At 37.7% G+C, this 24,028-nt stretch overlaps 1 protein-coding gene and 1 long non-coding RNA gene across 2 annotated transcripts in view; one reads left to right on the top strand and one right to left on the bottom strand.

Moving 5' to 3' along the window:
• The window catches only part of LOC125782198 (uncharacterized), a 374,822-nt gene that overhangs the window by 49,100 nt on the left and 301,694 nt on the right, over nucleotides 1-24,028 (top strand). The gene's annotated exons all lie outside the window — the stretch shown is intronic.
• Nucleotides 679-23,575, bottom strand: ubap1lb (ubiquitin associated protein 1-like b). The gene is made up of 6 exons (XM_007260225.4): nucleotides 23,475-23,575; nucleotides 18,204-18,351; nucleotides 11,818-12,375; nucleotides 8,062-8,253; nucleotides 3,152-3,253; nucleotides 679-1,357 (listed from the first exon to the last, which is right to left on the bottom strand). Exons 2-6 carry the CDS (start codon nucleotides 18,333-18,335, stop codon nucleotides 1,223-1,225), a joined length of 1,119 nt encoding a protein of 372 aa, XP_007260287.3. The 5' UTR covers nucleotides 18,336-18,351; nucleotides 23,475-23,575; the 3' UTR covers nucleotides 679-1,222.

Below are 24,028 nucleotides of genomic sequence, written 5' to 3' on the forward strand. Positions count from 1 at the left end.
AACAGTCCATTAGTTAATTGTTATCCCCCATCTTAAGAAGTACGTGATTAGAGGGGTTATCTGCGGACATTTCAACAAGAATAAAGACAGTCCACTGTAACCCTATCAGTCTTATAGACCCTAAAGTCTTATCGTCTTTAAAAACGGTTCCTACATGGCTCTTAGTTAAAATGTTCTAGCAATGTTCTCTGAAAAATATTATTTTATATTTAATCTTTACTGTCTGTAGAGGTTGTTTCATATTGTGCCAATCAAACGTATTTAACATTTTACACTTAAATTGTTATACAAACTACAAGATTTAGACAATTTAGACAACTTAGACAATTTAGTTTCCTGGTTAGAAAACATAGAGTACCAAATAACACATAGTGTACTTTTATAGGAGTAATCAGAGTAATCCGATTTTTTTTAAGTATCACTGCTGATGCCATAATGCCACACTAAGTGGTAACTTATTCATACACCCTTAAACAAAGGCCCCAGTCAACATCAATACAATATAGTGTACAAACAAACACATAAAGGTAGGTAGCCTGTGGGGAATGACTACAAAACAATGGTCATCTGTATGGAAATATATAAATAAAAAGGTGAGATTTACTCGATAAAGTTGTTTACAGAAGCTTGAACACAAACTGATTATTTTGTGTCTACAATAAATAAATCAAGAATCATGAAAAGCTCATTTATTGAAAAAAAACCCACTAAACACTAAATCACAAATCAGACATTATACATTACAGAGTTTATTTAATACAAACATTCCTTAAATACAATGTGAACAGGTTCAGTCAACATGTAAACAAAGATTTATAACATTTTGACAGATTTCTAAGTTATGACAGTTTAAGAATGCATGTTTAATGCAAAGTCATAAACTTTAATTGATAATTAAGTCAACTAGAATAATCAATATAGCTAAATGTCCTCTGTATGCGTATTTCCACTGTACAAGTTGCACTGAAAGCTTTGCTTTCCCATCAAGGCCACAGTTCTCACTGATTACTGAAAGCCAAGGGTTTCCAACATCTGCCCTGGGACCCCCAAGCACTTTTTCTTTTCTTTTCAGCACATTTTGCATGTTTTGATTTCTACACTAAACCTGACCAATCACAGGACAGCTTGTGAAATGGAGAATGAGCTGAATCAGGTGTGCTGGATGAAGAACTGAGATAGGGAATCTTGGTTGTAAGCCATTTCTCTAGATACAGGGATCAGGTCACGCAACACGCATCATGAGCTCCTCCAGGGCGCGCTCACGGTGGTTTTCGTGCACGAGCAGCACCTCTTTAATGGCGTTTTGCTGGAAGCCCATCTCATGAAACTGTGTGAGCAGGTGAAGAAACTCCTCAGCCTAAAACACAGATAAAAAACATGTTCCGACAGTTACAATTCAGTGGCAAATCTTAGAGACACAATCAAAACAGCATCACAAAACAAATTAAGGGCTAATGTTGCTGTTATATACTGTAGGGAGTGTCTTTATTAACCCTTTCAGACCCTGCATCATTTACAATGGACATCACATAATTCATTTTTGTATGTTTTGTTGCACAAAATAGTAATTAAGGCCTGTTGTCCATCAAAATAGACCAACAACCACCCAATGAAAAGGTTTACCAGCCGATGAAACAGTAGCCCTTGTTTTAACACGGTAAACGTGCAGGCTACAGTCCGAGTAACTCACCTCTGAATGTCAAAAGAGCTAGGCACGGTTAGCAGGTAATGCAAATACTGTTCCAGCAGTACTAACCAGGGTTAGCAGCAGGTTAATATTATAGGCACAATCACAATTTTGGGGAAAATTAAAGGATTTTAAGTGCAATTTATAGTGTTTAAAATATGGTAAATTGAAATAATGCTTGTGAATACAGTTACGCCAATGGGTGTGGTGGTCTTAAAATGAGCCGGTATGTCACTCCCTAAAAACAAACTAGACAGATGTCAACAGATGTTCTTTGCTATCTTGGCAACGTAGGCACACACAAATAGTGCTGCCTGTGGGCAGCTATGCAAATTTTTACATCCACAATAAACAGAATAAATGAGCATGAACGAGCTGGTCAGTTTCCTCTGCTGAGAAGTGTTAAACACATCTAGGGAGCTGCGTCTCTAAATTAGTAATGCCCCATTTTAAGAGTGCACCTGGCTCTTAAAGGGAATGGCGAGTGACATGCTGACTGGGTTATTTCATGTTACACTCAAAACACACCCATGACTAGTTATGAGAATTAGCACATGCCTTTTGCACATTTCAAGCCATACAAAGTGTACTTTACCTGTTGTTACGATAGCAAAGACACAATGATAAGCCCTAAATCAAGCTGCATGATGCACGGTTAATGGCTCGCCTAAAGATCGGCAAAATGGGGCCCTGAGACCCTGTTTATATCTTGTTACTACATGTAATTAGTATCTGATTTGTATCCTGATAAGATATTAAGATTAATCAAGTACAGATACCTAATTATGTATTTACTGTATATTTGGTTGCCAAATGTGTCTTCAGGTAGTCAAACCGAAATATGTTTGCTTTGAGGAGGTTCAACAGCTGTTACTGGTGTTTTGGTTGTACTGTGAGTGTTTTAGATCACTTGTGTTTTAGTGGTTTGAGTGATTGGATTTGTATTTGGTTTAAAAGCGTCTTGGATGCGTTCACAATTGCATCTTAATATGGTTTGCCCTTTTCCTCATATTGTCACTGTCCAATGAAAAAGAAATATCTCCATTACATAGTATTACAAAATTTGAACACACAAACTGTTCCTTACACTATGTTAAAAATTCTTGAAATAGGGACCAATATTTATCCTTCAAAATGGCCTAAAACAAACTCTTTTACCATTAACTTTCATTAAAAGTGTTTTGTATAGTCACAATATAATCCTGATAATTAAGGTGCATGCAGTGACCAAATGCAACCTTTAAGAATGTGAACAAACTGTCTTTGAGTTGTTTGAAAAAAGGCAAGCCAATGATTTCTGATCGCAAATAATTGTTTTAAAAGTACAATTTACAATTAAAGTAGCATTTCACAAATTCAATGTGCATGAGTGATGACAATAATGAAGAAATACTACTTATTAGTTCATATTGCACAGCCATATTTTGTCTAAATACAATTTATAGACATTATTCTGACAATTACCTTTGTCTCGCAGTTCTGGAACATCTCCAGAGCTTCCTCCACTTGAGCTTCATCATAGCCAAGCTCACACAGCCGGTCACATGCAACCAAGTAACTCAGGATCTGCAGAAGAACATCCAAAGATCAGATTAAACTGCACCAGTGACAGCTTCTTAAGAGAACACAGAGACTGTACACTCTTCAATAAAGGTGTTGAGAGATGAGAGATGCCGTAACAGAACATCTTTTGGTTATATAAAGAACATAAGCCTGAAAAACAGACTCGTCTGAAGTATGAAGAACCTTTCAAAGATTTCAAAACTTCCACATCAGATCAAAATCGTAGAGCATTTTCAGAAGTCTTTTTTCATGAACCTTCAAATTGTTAAGAGGATTTTGAAACTTTAAAAAGGCAAAAAAAAAAAAAGTAAATATCTGGTGTGTTTCTATCTTGATGGTGGGAAATACAGATGCGCCACTGACTGTTTAAAACCCTGACAACAGTCAACAGTCAGCCGCCCAAGCCTATCTTAGCCATGCAGGAGAGCTGTGCGCATACACCCTCGCTCATTTTACACATGTATGGTTGGAAATTCAGCTTTTACATAAAATAACTTTGCAGTTCCCGTAAATTACATGTTGGCGCACCTACACAGCGAACGAGCAGGTCAGTTTTTTTCATGCTGAGACGCGCAAAATCACTGCGCTGTTAAGATACCAATGCGCAAAAGATTTGCGCTGTTAAGATATCAACGTGCCAAAGACAGAACGCACCGGCCTCTTAAAGGGGAATGACACTGGCACACATCACGCCCAAAACACATCCATGATTAATTAAGAGAGTTAGTACATGCCTTTTGCACATTTTGAGTCCCGCAAGGCCTATATTTTGCGTCCTTGTGATGTCAAAGACACATTGATATTTGACTGGTGTGCTATAGATCGCCAAAATAGGGCCCCAAAACACTCACAGATAAACTTCTGTATAACATTTTGAATCATATTTGACTCATCTGGGCTTTTATAAGCACTGCACCTGGGCTCATGAGGTTGCATAGGGTCACAGAAGATCAAGATTTCTCTTTTAAGGTTTCAGGATGTCTCATTTCATTTGTTCCGCATGATTCCGACCCTTTCTGAATCTGCTCAACATCAAAGCTCTTTCTGCATGCCTCACCTAAACAGCTGGTAAGAAGCCAAATTCTTTCAGGCCTTAAAGGCCACAGTAATATTACTGTAACATTATGGTCTAATTCTCCCACAGCACTTTAGTCCCACGTAACACTGTCAATTTTGTTAGTGTTATTGTAGTCGGTTTAGCCCATGACTCATTCCATCTGTAGAGGGACGCTGCGGGATGCCGAGACCCGGCTAATAAATAGCAGGTTGTGGAAACTTTCGGGGGATATAGAGTCTATTTTTACTATGTTACTTTTCCCCTCCAACATGACCACAACCAGATTAGCATAGCTGGAACCAGATGTTTTGTCCATACAGAGGGGCTGTACTGAGATGCGTGGTGCTCTTTCAAAAATAAAGATGATTTTTTGATTCTGTGAAAGTCAAATGTACTATTTTGCACCATTTAATAATATTTACAAATTAAAATTCTATGGTATCACTAAAAAAAACAAGTTTATAGCAACTTTATGTTTTAGACTGTACATAAAAAAGAGGTGAAATATCTTCACTGTGAAATATGTCTTCACTGAGCAAAAATGCATCAATAACACATAAGCTTTTAGGCTCTGTAGTATAGACCAAGACTTGATATGAGGTAATGAAAGAATGGAATGTATTTCTAAGATTCTTGTAGATTTCTAGGGAGTGTGTGTTACTTTGGTCAATATTTTTGTCCAAAGTAATCCAGTAATGCAGCCAGATAGCAAAAGGATGTTTCATTTTAGCTTGTTTTTATTTTAGCTTCTCAAAAAAAAAACATCTCCATCCAGATAGAGTGAATCTGATTGGATGAGAAGTATAAACATATACCATTCAGACACCCTATTGGTTTATTGGTTTATACTTGATTCATCACACCTGCACACGTCACACCTCCCCCACACTCCAGCAAGAACATAGCAGACATATGTAGCCTAGTATGAAGATGATCCGTGCAGAGACTCGAGAGAACTCCAGACAAACTAAAGTCCAACTAAGCTTTAACTTTAATATATTTACATTCTAATAAAATACATTCATTTTCAGTTGGTATATATGCAGCTGAAACAGGGAACAACCTAGTGTATCCCAAATTTATCAACATTAACATTTTAATATAACATTATAGTCATTATGGCTTTTAGAAAAATGTGGTTTGGGGAGGGAGGGGGGGTTGCAGTGTCCCTGTGGTGCAGCCTAAGCTTTTGTCCTTAATGGCTTTTTTTACCTCTTACATTACTTTTACTTTAGTACTTTAAGAAGTTTTGAATCCTTACTCTTTACTTAAAGAGTAAAAAGCTTGAGCTGATACCTGAACTTCTACAGAAGTATTTAAAACTGAAACTGCACTGAAACTGCACCGACATCAGAACTGATTAATTATGCAAGAATTGGTGTCAGAATAATAATAATACATAGTGCTTGTGTATTGCTTTATAAACAAGTTATTTTGTGCTCTTAAAGCCATTTTAAGACAGAATTTGTTTCTTAGCAGGACATCTGTAAGCATTTATGATAAATCTGCTCAGTGAATGGAAATCTGAATGAAAAATAAAATCAGCAGAGGTTGAGCAATATAGTAGGTTTAAATTTCGGTGTCAAATAACAGTACAGGGGTTGGACAATGAAACTGAAACACCTGGTTTTAGACCACAATAATTTATTTTGGTGACGGACAGTTCTGGTGGAAACAGGAGAGTTGAGGTGCACATTGAATTATGTGGTTTTATGTTTTTTGGATACAATCCGGGTTAGCACCCGAACATCCCTTTCAGACAGCTTCCTCTTACAGCGTCCACAGTTAATCCTGTTGGATGTGGTTGGTCCTTCTTGGTGGTATGCTGACATTACCCTGGATACCGTGGCTCTTGATACATCACAAAAACTTGCTGTCTTGGTCACAGATGCGCCAGAAAGACGTGCACCAACAATTTGTCCTCTTTTGAAATCTGGTATGTCACCCATAATGTTGTGTGCATTTCAATATTTTGAGCAAAACTGTGCTCTTACCCTGCTAATTGAACCTTCACACCATGCTCTTACTGGTGCAGTGTGCAATTAATGAAGATTCGCCACCAGACAAGTGTTTCAGTTTTATTGTCCAACCCCTGTATATATAATATCCACTGGAGGAGCTCTGATATGTGCATACTGAGACTAAATTTGTCACGCAGCATTGGATAAAAGACCCATATAAGACAGATATTACAGAGGAGTATCTGTGAAAGAGATAATTAACTCATGATCTGCAATGAATCCCACTCAAATTAAGTCTAATATCAAAATATATCATGGCATGTTCATGTGAACCAATTTAAAAGTGTAAACTGGCAGAGATTATACATTTGTGGGTTTATGGATTGGGTGGTGAATCTCATAATTTCATAATTAAAATGTCTTAAAATCTCTTCATCAAATATGGTGCGTCACTTACTCACTGTAGTAAAAAGAGATTTCTTTATTTAATTAAAAACATGACATTTGGGCTCCGGGTGGTCCAGCAGACTGCCACTATGATCGGAAGATCGCTGGTTCAAATCCCGGTCATGCAGCTTGCCATTAGCCGCTGGAGCCCTAAGACAGGACAATTGGCCTTGCTCTCTCTGGGTGGGTAGATTGCAGTCTTTCCCCTCATCACTTCAAAGGGTGATGTGGATCAGCACAAGGCGTCTGTGAGCTGATGTATCGGAACCGAGTCACTGCACTTTCCTCTGAGTATGATGTGATGCTACTCAGCAATGCTACATCAGCAGCAGTTCAAAAAGAGGTGGTGGGTGACTTCACACATATCGGAGGATGCATGTGCTAGTCCTCACCCTCCTGATATTGGGGCATTGGTAGGGATAGGGGAGTACAGCTAAAAAAAAGTGTGGGTGGGATTATCAGCATAGCTAATTTAAAAAGTTTCGAGACAAGCTTTAAGACCCTTGTCAGATGTACCAAAGTTTGTATGTGATGTACCATTTTTGATGAAGAGTAATTTTGGTCATACAAAAAGTTATAAAAAACAACTTTTTTCTTGCTTTTAAAATCTCTTAACACAATAAAAATGTCCCTTAACCATGATATAGACTCTTTAAAGTGAGTAAACTATAATTTGTGGAACAATTGCGTCATCACGCTTTCCTTTTTAACCACATTTTTGAGAATTTATCCGCAATGGGATAGTGATTGTGTAACTGACCAGAGCCTAAAATAAACCTACTACATTTGACAGAATCCTCAAAGGATGCCGAGTGGGATCTGTGGGAAAGGACATGTGAGATTTTCCAAGCCTTTGAAGTCTGTCCAGTGCTAGTTGGTTACCAGTGCAGCCAGTAAACTGAATCTCTCCAAAACAGGAGAGTCGAACGTCTACAAACAACAAACCAGTGCTCTGATTAAAATAGCACTTGTGTACTTTCAAGACTGACTAAATGGAATGGACTGTCCAAGGCAACTTTGCGGTGATCCAAAGTCCACAGTGTAATACTATGAAGATTGCCTGGTCTATTTGGAGAGGACATAACTGGACTGGTTTGCCGCAAATTAGACAGACTTTCGCTTCCATTAAGGGTGAAGTGAAGGGCACAGTGTGTTGTGTATTCTGTACAGTGGGAGAGCTGTCTGGTTATACTACTCCAGTGACAAAGTAGGTGCAAACCTGACCCGACACTGACTCTGTTCCAAGGACAACCACGAGAGAATCTGCACTGCATCCAAGCCTGAAATCATATTTCACAGCACCATCCCACCAATCACTACCTCCGCTATTCCACCCCCCCACTGACCTGCTCTGGGCTGCTCTGGCCGGTCTTCTGCAGGGCGATGATGGCCGTACGCAGTGGGTAGCCGCGTTCCATCACCGCTTCCAGCAGCTGCCGTTCTTCGGGGCTAAGGGCCGAGAGCAGCTCTGCCGAGGAGTCCAGGGGAGCAGCGTGGGAACCCAGCGGCCGCGAGAGGGCCAGGGCCAGGCCTGGAGACTGGGGGGACAGAAAAACAACAACATGGCCTGTAAAACCAGTATCCCCAGGAGAGGAGAGGAGAGGGAAGGAAACATTACCCTGCTACTGGGAAATGCAGTATGGAAAATATTGCTGGATGGTGGAGCGCTGTTTAAGCTGTGCTTTAAATGAACATGACCTTGCAACAATTTGATAAAAGTAATAATGTAAAATCTGTAATGTAAAATCTGTATTGTAAAATCTGTATTATTACCAATAATACAAGCAACAGTAGTATACACATAAAACACCTAATAAACACACCCAGATTATTGCCAGAAGCTACTTTTGGGTAGTTTTTCTCTTGGTAAGAGAAATTACTACTAGACTACTAGACATGTCTCTACAATGCGCTTACAATAATACATTTTGCCCAGTTGACAGACTTTAAAAAGGGTGCCTCATTGGTCTGATAGTAGCAGGATTGTTGCTTCGAAAAAATGGCTGCTATCTTAGCCTTTATCAGCCAGCCACTATCATCTTCATTTGCAGTGTTGTCATAAACAGGAAACCTTAACTGCTACAGAAGGTTTGGCTTGAGTTTTGAGGCCTTGTGGTCCTGCCTTTGCTGTGGAGCCATAATGGTACAAGAGACAGATGTGTTTCCTCTCATGGCAGGGCTTCAAACTAGCGCTTTTCAGCAGGATAATGCTCGCTCATTCACAGCAAGGGTACACCTGAAAATGTCTCCTCTAGACTCTCTTCCTTAACCTGCCCGGTAACCAGATTCATCACCAGTTGAGCTGTTGAGATGCCAGCTTCAGCAACCTATATGTGTGCAGGATCTACAGTTAAAGCTTCAACATCTGTGGGCAAATGTGCCACAGGATGCCATACAGAACCTGTATGCTCCAGTCGTGGCTCAACAGGGTACTACAGGATCCTTTTAGTTGCACAGCTTATCCCAATAAAATATATCCTTTCACTTTAATAAAAAAAATGGGCCAGTACTGGGCACTATTACATGATGGTGGTGTTTCTATCATGCTGTGGGGCTGTGTGATCAGTGCAGGTATTGGGAATCTTGTTAAAGTTGAGGGTCACATGGATTTCAGTCAATATCAGCAGATTCTTGAGAACAATGTTCAAGAATCAGTGAGAAAGTTGAAATTAAGTCGGGGCTGGATACTTCAACAAGACAACGACCCTAAACACTAAACTCTGCTCAAAATCTACTAAAGCATTCATGCAGAGGAACAAGTACAACATTCTGGAATGTTCATCTCAGTCCCCAGACCTGAATATTATTGAAAATCAGAAACCATCAAACCTGACCTAACTAAAGATGTTTTATAAAGATGAAATGGTCCAAAATACCTTCAACCAGAAGCCAGATTCTCATTGGAAGCTATAGTAAGAGTTTAGAGGCTGTTATTTCTGCAAAAAGAGGATCTACTAAATATTGATGTCATTTTTCTGTTGGGGTGTCCAAATTTATGCATCTGCCTAATTTTGTTTAAAGAGTTATTGCACACTCTGTAAATCCTATAAACTGATCTAAACAACCAATGATTTATAATGGAAAATCATGAAAATTATCAGGGGTGCCCAATCCTTTTCATACTACTGTACAGTATTCCTCATGTGGCAATAACATGCAGGTCGGGTGATGGACATTGATAGCTGATGGCATTAGTTTACGCCATCAATGATCACATGGTTGATCGTAAGAAAGACACTGACCGGTCCATTCCATGTGCTAATCCTAATAAACCTGTTGCAGCTTGGCTCCAGGAAGAGACTTTGCACTGGCTATTATTAGCCGCTTCATCTTTAGGGACATCTTTAGAAATGCATGCTGATAGTGGAAATAGCAGGGAGCAGTCAACAGCATGAATCTCACTGACTAATTCAGCTCCACTGACCATAAATAGACCTTGTTGTAATCTCAATGGGAATACATTCAGAATAGAATATCACTGAAAAACCTTTGGGTTATGTGAACAGATCCAAGATCCAACAGATCTGTGATTAATATACCCGACCCATCCTATTTGTGTCCGCGTAAAATGTAGGAAAAGGCCTTATGAGGACAGCTAGAGATGGAGATAAGGAGTATAAAGTACAGGGGCGAATCAGAACCAATTAAATTAAACTGTACCAGTAGCAGAATATGTGTGGGCTAGGCCTGCCAGGATTAGTCCCCATAATCTTTATTTATATCTTGATTATAAAAATTGTCAACTTCAAATTTCGACTAATCATTAACTGGTTACTGCACAAAATTAGAATATCATTGAAAGTTACTTTATTTACAATTGGTCACAAAAAAAGAAAAGTTACTTTATTTCAGTTATTTAGTTCAAAATGTGATACTAATATATTATTTAAACAATAGAACACGAGAGGGAGTGTGTTATCACGAATAACATCACAACCTCGAGTGTTCTATTACTTTTATACAACAGTTTTTTTTTTACAAAATGAATAAAGAAAATAAATCAAAGAATTTTAAGAAATTAAGAATGAATATGCTTTCATATGGACTGTGCCTTCCGCCAAAAAGTAGTTCCACAACAACTGTAACAGAACTGAAACTTAACTACAAAACGGTGTATGGTTCATACAGACTAACACCACAAACGTTACCTTGAAATTAAAATTGGGAATAAATGAAGATGGTAAACGTTAGGACCGTAAAATAACGCTAATACTCTCCTCTTCTGCTCAGTGGATTCGTCTTCAGGTGAAAACTGCGCATTTTTTGAGCATTTCTGCTTGTTTTGCTGGGTAATAAGTGTTGGTTTTAACTAGCCAGCTGAACTGTGGTTAGGTTAGCGTAGCTTGCTTCAGCTCAGCATTAACTTAGCTTAGCCTAGCCTGGCTGGGTAGCGTTCTGGCTGTCAGACGGCATTAGCCGAGCGATTTTTTTCCCCCTTTTTTCCCACAAAAGACGAGCCAGCGCTGCAGGCGAGCGTGCCGTGGCTGAGCGCTAGCCTGTGCTAAGCTAACGCTGCTGCTGGTGCCGCTGGAGGTGATGATTCAAAACTGTACTGTGTATATACGCCGTTACTCGGCAACGCGTCGGCGGAGTGATTCAAGTTTAGTGTGAGAAGGCCGTGATGTTATCACAAATATCAGCACGGATAGATTTCTCAACCAATCAGATTGTGAGGTCGGAACTAACTGTTGTATAAATAGATGTATTTCTCACAGAGTTATCTATTTGTGTTTATTTCTTTTATTGTTGATGATTATGGCTCACAGCAAATTAGAATATTATGTAAGACCAATTAGTACTTTTAGCAGTATGGGCAGTGTGCCAAGTCCTGCTGGAAAATGAAATCCCATCCCATAAATGCTGTCAGCAGAGGGAAGCATGAAGTGCTGTAAGATTTTCTGGGAAAACACTGCACTGACTTTAGACTTGATATAACACTGTGGATCAACACCAGCAGATGACATGACTCTCCACACTAGACCTCAATAAGCTTTCTCCACACTCTGGTCCCTTGATTTCCAAATGAAATGTAAAATATTCTGATGGTTAGTGATGGTTTGGAGAGTCATCTAAGGATTCATCTGAGAATGAATCTTTCTTACCTGTGAGGCAAACTGGGAAGGCATATGTGAGCCACTGTGGTCTGTACTTTGGTTTCTCCTGTAGGAACTTCCTGTAGATCTGGAGTCTGAAACTGAGGCTTGTCTGAATCTGACATGCCTCTGAGCTGAGAGGCCGCAGGATGAAGGCAGGTTGAGGAAGTTTGAGGAGCAGCGAGACTGCAGGTCTTTCACCCCTGGCCCTTGTCTTGTTAAGCTTGGCGGGCTGCATTTTGTTCCTTCGTTGCCTGGAAATGTAGCCTCTTCATTATCAGAGAAGTCGTCTTCGTCCGAATCGGAAATGGTAAACTTCACCTGGTCTTTCATGGCTCGGTAGTGGGCAGCGTTCAGGCTGCGGCTGCGGGGTCGAGGGTTGGGTTCCCAGAAGTCGCTGCTCCAGCGGCTGGCTAGCCTGCTCTCCTGAGGACTGCTGAACATCATCCAGTACGGGGGACAGGTAGGACACATCCCGGAGGGGGACGTGGGAACTGGTGCAGAAGGGTCAGTGCTGTAGCCGCTCTGCAGGCCCGTCAGAACCCAGTTCTCCAGACTAAATGCATACTGTGAAAGGGAAAGACAAAGAGGTAATGTCAGTTTGGCTTTGGTATGCGGTTCAACATGTAATATTGACAAGAGAGAACACCCTATGTAGTGTTTCATATTATACAGGGTTCGTACAATTATGAAAAATCATGAAATTTAAAAATAGCAATTTTAAGGCCTGGACAAGTTACGGAAAAATAAAAATACCCAGGAAGTTTTGGAAAAGTCATGAAAGTTTGGTCTACAAATCTTTGTGTTTCCATTTATCGCTGAGAAAATCTGTTTTGAGCTAACAAATACATCAATTCAGTAATTTAGCCCTACTTAATGGAGCTCTCAAGATCTGACACACATTTTATTATTAAATTAAATTAAATTAAATTTTATTATTAATATGACAGTTTGCCTTAAAGGCATGGAAAAGTCATGAAAAATCATGGAAATGTATTGGTTAAAAAATGTATGAACCCTGATTAAGACCAATGTAAAACAGTGTTAAAGGAGAAATCTGGTGTGGAATAGAATTGGGTTGTAGTGAAAAATGACAACGAATACAAATTTCTGTCACATAGCCCATCTCAGTTTGCCTCCAGCATGCCGAAATACAGCGCTTTCAGCTGATGCTCCCAACAGGCTTACAATGCCTAGAGATAGAGGCATATAGTGGCCTATGCAAAGAAATCACAAAGTATCTTAAAGAACTACATCAAGGTACTGTGTACTTTCAATTAAATTTAAATACCAGGGCCCTCAGAAATCCACTTATGAAGTTTGGTGAAGAAATAGCAATTTATTTGCATGGGCAACAATATGCATTGTAAGCCTGTTGGGAGCTTTGGCTAAAAGCGATGTATTTCAGAATGCTGGGTGACTCCTTTAACATTCTCTGTTAGACATTTTAAAAATTAATCAACGTGGGAGTGTTCAGATATTTTATTAGCTGTATGTGTTTATTTGAACTATCCCTATCTATATATTATATCAAACATAAAGTTCAAAAATATTTTCTCTTATGGATAATAAGGTATAGCTTATCTTATCTTATATTTTCTTATCTAATGTTTCTTAAATAAAGATAGATGTACAAAGATGTACAAATGCTTGAATCTGGTTTGATATCTGTATATTTAATAAAATTTCAGTGTGTGTTGCTTTTAAATCAGACTGCAAGCATTAATGCAATCTTATAATAAGATTCCAGGCTTTCCTTTATCCACAAGAATACAGTAAATATATTTATTTAAATAATGTATATTTCACTGCCCACTTACTATGCATCCTTTACATTGGCATGGGAGTTAGATTATATATCCACTAAAGAGCAGTTTAGAGTTAAAACTGTTGGCTTCATGGCTTCCATGATGTCTAGCACTATTGACATGTTCTGTCCATTTTTGTAAACTTTTAGAGAACATGCATAACAAACATGGATGTAATGTACACAGAGTGCGAACAGTAGGCTCTGTCAGTATCTATATCTGTATCTGTACTTTATGTTGAGCATAATTGAGTCACATCTGAGTAAAATCCTGTAATATCAGTCTATTGCAATTCATCAGCATACTTCTTTTACTTACAGCGACAGTTCTGTATGTCTCAGCTTGTCAACAAATGCATGTGTAGAGTATGTCCTTTAGGGTAGACTCAAAGCATGAGCGCCTCTTCCCAACTTAAGAAGCCGCCCAGAAGCAAGAAGTACCAGTTCTTGCAAAATGCTGCTTTAATATGACAAAGTAGTTCTTATTGAATTATTTAATAATTATATAATAATAGAAATTGTTTAAATGTAAAATACACACTGGAATTTACACAAAGCAAAACTGTAATGATATTCAAAATACTGAATCAAGAGGATCCAGCATTGCAGAATGATGAATGCAATGTGCGTTCATGTCATTATCTTTGTGAATTTAGTATTAAAATACCAGAGCAAAGAGCACAGCATGAATTTATAGAAATTCTGTAAAGGCATCCAAATCCCACCGCATGTAAACTATAGCTCTCTTTCATTTTCTTCACCGTGACGGATCACGAGGCTTCACTAAACAGTCACGCATGTGGTAAACACAAGCCTGGCCAAACATTACGCAAGAAATTTCAGCCCAGTCATTTCACTTTAACATAATACTGTGCAAAAATGTGCTGCAAGGCAGGTACGAAATGTTGCTTCTGGATGGAGAAAGGCAAATAAGAGCGAACGCTGAAACCAAAGCTAAAGCAGCCGACTTCCATAAAAGGCTCTGGCAAGCTCTTTTCTGATCAGATAACAATAGATGCCGCTCAACCCAACGGCAAAGAAAGGCATGTTTTCCCATTAAGAGCCTTCATGCTATGTAACACAATCACATGACCTTAAAGTGCTGCTGCCATTTCTGCAGTGCTATCTAGTGTCAACAACAGTCATCAGCCAACACTCTTTTTATGGAAAACGTCTCGTGCTGTGACACTGAGTTGAACCTCATGTTCTGTGTGTAAGAACAACTTGGCAACCGATGTTAAAGACAGACCTCTGAGATAACTGTACAGCACAGTATCCACTCCCCATCAGCCGCCAGCGACTGCAAGGCCATCACGGCCTGTTTTCCCATGACACTGCTTGTGCTCTTAGTGATAATTACATTAGATGGGGGAATCTGATTAACTCAATTAACAGTCTCACTAAGAAATACAGTACACTTTGGGAAAAAAAAACATTATTGGTGAAATTGTGTTCCTTGATCTTTATTTACCAACTTTTTTTTCCCTATTAAGATGACAAATTCAGAAAGTCAGATAGCCCCAGATAGCAAAAGTCGCTAATTCATTGAAATAATTCTGAAATCTCTAATGTAAAAATTGATTAATCGATTTTTGGTTGATTCAACATTAGGATTTTTATCTATTTTCATCAAACTTTAAATATCTACAGTGGCATGAAAAAGTATTTCCCCCCTACAGAATTATGTTTTTGCTTTTTTGTCATACTGATATTTTTCCAAGTATCAAACAAACTTTAATACAAGACAAAAATAACCTATATAAAAAGCACTTTTTAAACTAAAATTTCATTTATGGTCTGCAGTCTGCATGCCTAGCTGCTTGGTTTTATATGCCTGTTTATCCTAGCAATTAAACTTTCACTAAAGTTAAAATCTATTTTTTTTTAAGATTTATTACTAATCCCCCCCCCCCCCCATGCCACAAGTCAAGGAGGATGAAGACTAGCACATGCCTCCTCCGATACATCTGAAGTCAGCCACCGCCTCTTATCAAACTGCTGCTGATGCATCATTGCTGAGTAGCATCACAGCGCACTCGGAGGAAAGCGCAGTGACTCGGTTCCGATACATCAGCTCACAGACGCAACCTTGTGCTGATCGACATCACCCTAGGAGTGCTGAGGGTAAAGAGTGCCATTTACCCACCCAGAGAGAGCAAGACAAATTGATGGCAAGCTGCATGACCAGGATTTGAACCAGCGATATTCTGATCATTGTGGCAGCACTTTAAACTAATGAATCCGCATTCTTTTCAGGATAGCATAGAGATGCATTTTACTATCATGTTAAAATAAAATATAAATGTTCAGACGTGTAGACTTTAGATCTTTTCTTTTTATATACGTAAACATTCCATCTGTACCATCTGTGTTTTCCCATGACGCTGCTGCTGCTGCTGCTCTTAGTGATAATTACATTAGAGGCGCAAACTGTTGAAGCCAGCAGATGTTCTAGTTCAATTACACTGAGCCCACACTGAGGTCAGAGCTACTCCGAATGTGGAGGTAGATTGGGAAAAACATTGTAAGAACAACATGCTCTGAGTAATTACCAGTGTCAGAGTCTAGTGGGACCACCTCATTTAGTGTAAGGGGCTGTGGTTTACTCCATAAGATTTCCTTCCAACCATAATCCAAACTTCATGGTCGTGTTTACAGATGGCCCTCAAGATACTGGAACAAGAGCACTGCAGGCCAGAGGTATGGAGGCAAGCGGTGATTTTCAAAAATACTTCAATACAATCAAGTTTATTTGAGCTAGCAACCAACAAAACTAATCTAGACTCATATAAGTCTTTATACAGTACTAAAACATGGTTATTTAACTTGCAGGTTAACACATTCTGTGCTATTTTAGCCCGGAAGAACCCATGGTCCAGTTTGAATATTGGTTTCGAATGAGAAATGGGGTCAAAACAGAAAGCACACATAATTCGTAATCTTACTTAAGTAGTAATGTTTGTTATCTGTCCTTTAATGGAGGTATTATTTTTAAAACAACTTTTTACTTCTACTTCTTAGATTTACACAAAATTATCTATACGTTCTACTCCTTACATTTTAAAAATAGCCTTGTTTGTTTTCATTACGGCTTCTTATTGTCAAGAAAACCCTATCCAGATAAATCTCTCCATCCAGAGTGAATCTGATTGTGGTTGGATGAGAAGTGTTAACATATATTGTATTATTTGCACTATAAGGTGCACTTAAAATCCTTTCATTTTCTAAAAAATTGCCAGTTCGCCTTATAATTCGGTGCGCTTTATGTATGAATTATATCAGTCAGGTTGTAAGGAACAGTAAAGCAAATCTGCTGAAGTACAGCGTTTTACAGGAGTTTCAGTGAAGTTTCTCCAGCACTAAGGCTTGGTGAGTATATTGAACTGTATTTTGCGTGTTTGGTGTGTTAAAACAAGCTACGTAGGATGAACTGCTAGCTGATAACACCCTGGTTTACCAGAACACTCAACAAACGGGAGCGCTTTACCTACCCAAATAAACAGTTTTCAGGAAAGAAATCTGTGTACATTAACATTCAGCATTCGTTTGATATTGAAAGAAAATGTTTTAAAAAATGGTTTTGTTTATTTAGGTTCCCCCAGCGGCGAGACATGCTGAATTAGAAGGAAGACATGGTGAAACCCCTGTTCCTTACTATTGTTGCTTAAAATAGACCAGAAGAAGCGTGCAGTTATATTCCCCCCTTTTACTTTAATAAGAAGTGGAAGAGTAGAAGAAGGGGGTTGTTGGGGAGGAGGAGGGTTGCGAACTTTTCATCACGAGAGATAGTTAGTTAGGGCAGGTATTTATAGGGCGGTTGACTAATACGGGGTGGAGTTAGAACATAGAGTTCGGGCGTGGTCCTTCTCCCAAACTTTTGTTATTACATAACATAATTTAAAGTGGGTATATACTATATTATAGTGGGTAAAATACAGTACCATCCCGACACCCTATTGGTTGATGTACAAACGAGATGCATCACACCTGCACACATTGCGTCACACTCCAGGAAGAACACAGCAGAAGTATGTAGTATAGTATGAAGATGATCCGTGCAGAGACAACTCCAGTCCAGCTTAGTTTCTTTAACATATTTACATTCTACTAAAATACATTCATTTACAATGGACATATATCCCACATTTATCAACATTAACAGTATAGTCATTGTGGCTTTTAGAAAAATGTGTTTTGGGGACTATAGGCTCTTGCTGTTCGGCCTACGCTTTTGTCCTTAACAGCATTTTTTCTGCTTATCTTAACTTTTATTTTTATACTTTAAGTAGTTTTGAAACCAGTACTTTTACACTTTTACTTGAGTAAAAAGCTTGAGTTGATACTTCAACTTCTACTACAGTAGTTTAAACCCTAATATCTATACTTCTACCTACAGAGTAATGAATGTGAATATTTTTCATCACACCAATGCATGTTCAATTTGTATATAACATTCAATACACTGTTATGGTAATGTTGGTAGTGTCTGCCCATGGTTTATGTCACTCATAAACAGCTTCTAGACGTAACAGTTTGAGCAGTAACTGAGTAACTGAGTCATGATGTTGAGTACTGTCTGTCCTCTAACCTCTGTCTCCTGCAGGACCTTCAGGTAGTCTGGCGCTGTGATTTCCGGAGCTGTGACGGCTTCCACCTCCTCTTTGACCTCCTCCAGGGAGCCCAGTGGGAGTTTAAAGTGCACCTCGTTCAGGCACGCCATTCTCACTGTCGCTGATCTGGAAACACACAATCAAACAAGCGCTCAAAACGTTGTTCTGGTTTGGCCAGGAGACTGACCAATGTGATGCACTGAGTGTACTGCACTTGTTTCAAATGTTTACATCTAATTTTTGAATGATTCAAATTAATGAAATCAACAGAGCCTCATATTTCGGTTCAGTTTACTTTTGATAATAACTGTGTTGATGGGATATCATTCATTACTGTGGAAATACAGTAAACATCTGAATCAAGTGAAGGCAGTGCATCACTTATTCAGTGCACACTCAATGACAGAGATTTCCTAAAAACACTGGAAAATATCCAAATATCCCCATGTTCCAAAATTGAAAGTGCTTTTGAACAAACTGAATGTACTCAGCACCTCATTTCCACATCAATAAACTCTATTACACTCTATTACACTCTATTACACCAGCACAGCTTCATCACCCAGCTGACTTACGCTTGGCAAAGGCTGATACTGTTGATATAATCACGCAGAAATAAAGTAAACATTAAAATGTATTGAAAAGTACAGTACATCAGTGAGGTTGTTAAATGATTCATGTTCTACATTAAATATAAACCTTGGCACCCTGTGAGGCAGGCTTTCTCTGCTGTTTCTCAGAAACAATGTTCCAATGTCTCTCCTTGATTTCCTTGCTATATTGGTTTGTTCTGTTACACAACAGTATGATGTGAGTACAGGATTAAGGATTACAGATTACTGAGTCTTGGCCATCTGACCGTCTCGCAGACGCCACATGATGACACCACTGTCACACACCCACTCTCCACACAGGCTTCCAGAAAACATACCAGATTCTTTTTGATGGTCTGAAATCAGTGTTGAAGACAGATTGAGACTGTACTAGTACAGTAAACTGTTCCCAGTAGGATTCCAAATATATTGAAACCAATATATTGAGCAGAATTATTGTCTATATATCTGATAGAAATCTATGATATTAAGGTTCCACTAAGGGTTATATTATTTACATTATAAAATACTCTGCTAATAAATGTTCCACTGACGTATATTTTATTTACTTTATGTTTAAATTTGATGACATTAAGACTTCACAAACTAAAATATACATATACTATATATATATATATATATATATATATATATATATATATATATATATATATCAGTTTGTCTAAAAGAATCTTCTTACGTTAAGGTTCTGCTGACTGATATATTTAGTAACACTTTACTTGGATGGTCTATTGTAGATGCCTCATACATGCTCCATTAAATGCAACTGAACTCTTAGCTGCCTGTAAATGACTTTCTACTGAAATAATAAATAAGGTTAGATTAAGGGTTAGGTTACAATTAGGGTTAGCAATTAAGGTTAGGGTAAGGTTATGGTTAGATTTAGGGTTAGATACTTTTCGGGTTAGGGTTAGTAATTAAAGTTTGTTTAAGGTTATGGTTAGATAAAGAACTAGACTACTGTTAGGGTAAGTATTTAAGGTTGGTTTATGGTTGAAGTTATGGTTAGATTTAGGTGATGTCGATCAGCACGTCGTCTGTGAGCTGATGTATCGGGACCGAGTCGCTGCGCTTTCCTCTGAGTCTGCTGTAATGCTACTCTGCAGTGCTGCATCAGCAGCACTTCTCAAAGAGGTGGTGGCTGATTTACATGTATTGAAGGAGGCATGTGCTAGTCAAAATAAAAAATAAAAAAAATTATATAAATGTAACCTTTATATAAAGGTTACAGTTATGGTTAGATTTATTGTTGCGGTTACCATTCTGGTTAGGGGGTTTGTTAAAGATTTAAATTATGGTTAGATTTAGGGTTAAGTTCTACTGACCAATATATTGTATATTGTTTTTCTGATAAAATAATCTGGTATTAAAGGTAAAAGTAAAGGTTCCACTTACTAAAGCATTGTTTATGTAATAAAATAAGCTAATTATAAAGGTTCCACTGATATATTGTTTGTCTGATATAATTATCTAAATATTTAACTGTCCTATAAAATGTTGTAATTGATATAATTGTCTGTTTTAAAGGTTTTAAAGATAATGTGGTTAGCTCATAAAACAGGGTAAACAGTATATTCCGCAGATGTATCCAAAAACGATCATTAATATCTCCTTAAATTTCACAGAATCACATTTATCACAGACCTTAAGAGAAAAGACTAATTCTATTTAATCCTATCAAATTTAAACTGATGCTTATTATTTATTCGATTTTTTATAGATTGATTCTCAGTATCACAGAATTGTACACTTTTTTTTAGGCCATAGCTTCAGTCAGCTGGCCAAAGCCTCCTTTCTGGAGCCAGCGAGCATCACCACAAAGCCTGCAGCAGAATGTTGGGAAATCTGCTCAGGCTGGACTCTCCGATGAGCCGCTTCGAAAACTAGCCGAAGCAGATGGTTCTAGACTTTAAAAGCAAGCCCGGGTCTTATCTGCCAGCTGCTCTATAAGCCCTTAAGTTGTTTTCGTTCTTGTGATGGACAGAACAATGGAAAGTTCAAGAAGTCAGATGGTGTTTGTCTTTAACAGAAGTCTTCAGCCTACCTATCCTATAAAGAAGGCTTTCTGAAATCACTGCGAGTTCTGGGCCTGAGAGTGACACACTGGCACAGGAGCCTCAGTCTGGAAGATAATTCTAGATAATTAAACTTAACTAACTCAAATAACTTCCATATGGCCATGACTGGATAGAAACTGGTCAGGTAAAGAAACTAAAGATTTGAACCCCGGTATATACAATATATCAACATTAGAAGAGCAGAATGGAGCATAACCTCTAACTTTTTATATTTTCTTATTGAAGTCCTAAGTGTTTTTAAACGATTTTTAAGATGTTTTAGGCATATATACAGTATTGTATAGGCACCTGTGGGAATTTCAGTAAAGAATAAGTGTCTTATCTGTGAAGTAAGTTTTTATTAGCTCAGTAAAACACTAACATTACAATAAATACAAACATAAATTTTACAAAAACAGAGAGCTCTGTTTTCCTTTAAACATCTCCTAATCTCTCCTCATCTGAGTTTAATAGAGTTATTTCTAGTTTTCATCATATTAATCAACACCTGGTTTGGTGAATTGGTAAATTTGTTAAATCAGGTGAGCTGCTGACGGAACAGAACATATACACATGCTGGCTCAGGAGCATCCAGTATAAATCTGGAGAAACTACACTTTGTTCTGCAGCTCGAATCACAGGCTATAACATAGTTAAAAAATAGAATTCCTTGTTGCGTTTTCTTTCATTTTTGCATTTTTGTCATACTTGCATTTTTCATATTATCAAAGAAACCTTAATGTCAGACAAATTTATCCTGTGTAAATATAAAAAGCACTTTTTAAATCATGATTTCATTTATTAGGGAAAAACTATCCAAACCAATCCAGACCTTTGTGAAAAAGTGTTTGCCCTCCCTGTAAATTAACTGTGATTAATCACACTTTTTGAAAAGCTGAGTTCAATTTCACTACTAACCAAAACCAGACCTGTAGAATCAAAAAACACTTAAAGAGAACCTGCCTGACAGCATGAAGCAGCTAAAAGATCTCAAAAACCAACACATGATGCCCCGATCTGAAGAAATTCAAAAACAGACCAGAAAACAAAATCATTGATCATCTATCAGTCTAGAAAAAAAATTCTAAAGCTTTGGGACTCCAGCGAATCACAGTGAGAGCTATTATTCACTGAGAAAACTTGTAACACTGGTGAACCTTCCCAGGAGTGACCGACTGACCAAAATTATTCCAAAAGGGCATGAACTACTCATCCAGGAGGTCACAAAACAACTCAGAACATCATTTAAAGAACTGCAGGTCTCACTCTCCTCAGTTAAGATGAGTGTTATGTATATATATAATTTAATAATAAGAACGAGCCTGGTCAAAAATGGTCTCCATGGGAGAGTTCCAAGGCAAAAAAACTGCTGAACAAAAACACATGTGAAAGATGTGAAAGACTCATTGGCAGTTATCGGTAACCAAGTTATTAGGTTTAGGGGGCAAACACATTTTCACACAGAACTAGATTGGTTTGGATCGTTTTTTCCTTTAATAAATAAAATTATCATTTAAAAAGTGCTTTTTATATTTACTCAGGTTATCTTTGTCTGATATTAAAGTTTGATAATAGAAAAATATCAATATGACAAAAAGCAAAACCTGGAACCTTAAACAACCATCTAAATGCATGAAATGTTCATAAACACTTTGTTGTATGTGGCACCAAAAAGGGTTCCACTATTAATGGAGTCAAAGAACCATTTTTTTCACTGGTCATGTTTATATTTTAATGTATTTAATAGATGGATAAACTGATTTAATTCTGTTAGGTATTAATTACCAAAGTGTCAAGCAGCTGTTAAGTCAGACCCCAGTTCATTATATTTAACCCGGCCTATGGGGTCATTTTTATTGTTGGACACTTTGATATAATGGTAGTAGAAGAGTTGCTTGTATAGAAACCTGCTATGCTGCTACAAAAATAATTATTAAGTTAAAAATGTTTAAAAATGGAGGAAAATAGAATAAAATTAAGCATTTAAATATTTTAGTTAACAATAAATATCTAAAAGTGATGGAGTAGCGATTCGCCAAAAGTAAAAAAAAAAAAAAAAATCTTGGAAAATATGAGAACTGGTAAAACATAAGAAAACAATTCTTTTCCTTTTGTAGAAACAAGCCTCACTAAAAACTATTAAATTAAAAATTAAATATGGTTTCTGTAAATCAACTGATCAAAGAATGACCTTCTAATCTAATACAGACCAGTGTGAGGCTGATACATTTAATATTATTATTTTTTTAGAATATCTTTGCTTTTTTTGGTTGTTTGTTTTAGTGTTATTAATTACAGAGAAATAAAAACACTTTCCTAAAATAAACCCCTTTCTTAAGGTAATCTCAAAAATCAGGTGATCCAGCCCGTGTACAAAAACTTGCAGTATACCAGTATTACTCCCAGGCAGTAAGTAAAAACACTGTTTATACTATAAAAAGTCCTCTATGCTCACATGAACCATTGCAATCAATCAACTGAACCAACCTCTGAAGAACATCTCTGTTTTTACGAGCTCAAACCCTACAAGACAGCAAAAAACCAACCTGTAAAAATGTCTCAAAAGCAAACAGCCTACCTGTGTTTCCGGAGTGTGTGTGTGTGTGGTCCAAGGGCTGAGGATGAGTGTGTGTGATGTTGCCGCCGGGTCGGTCTTAAGACTAGAAGACACCTGCTTACACAGATAAGACACTCTCTGCTCCACTAATCCACTGACATAACACCTCCACAACAGCATAACACTTTATAACACTCACACACCCACACACACACACACACACCCTTCAATCTGGCCTTGTTATTCAATCGATATAATTAAATGATTCTATATCTACTACAACATTTTAAAATCCAGTATGAATCTTATCAGTATGTATTATTACTTATTTAGAATACACTACACATTTCTCAACATCTAGTATAAATTATTCAGTATTTATTATCCATTTGCCAAAACTTTCACTATGTACAAACTAGTACTTACTATTCCTTTCTCAGTATCCAGTATGGATTATTCAGTATCTACCACAATTTATTTAGTATCCACGAGGTATCTCAGAATCTAGCATGAATAATTTAGTATATAATCTATTATCTATTTGTCAACATCCACAATGTATTAATCAGTATTTT

Source organism: Astyanax mexicanus, chromosome 16, assembly GCF_023375975.1.
Source record: "Astyanax mexicanus isolate ESR-SI-001 chromosome 16, AstMex3_surface, whole genome shotgun sequence".
In the NCBI taxonomy this organism is placed as follows: Eukaryota; Metazoa; Chordata; class Actinopteri; order Characiformes; family Acestrorhamphidae; genus Astyanax; species Astyanax mexicanus.

Coding starts and splice junctions, on each gene's coding strand:
- ubap1lb (XM_007260225.4), bottom strand. CDS start 18,335: ATGGCGTGCCTGAACGAGGTGCACTTTAAACTCCCACTGGGCTCCCTG. Junction 3,254..8,061: donor GCCAGAGCAGCCCAGAGCAG/GTCAGTGGGGGG, acceptor GTTCTTCTGCAG/ATCCTGAGTTACTTGGTTGC. Junction 1,358..3,151: donor TCCAGAACTGCGAGACAAAG/GTAATTGTCAGA, acceptor TCTGTGTTTTAG/GCTGAGGAGTTTCTTCACCT.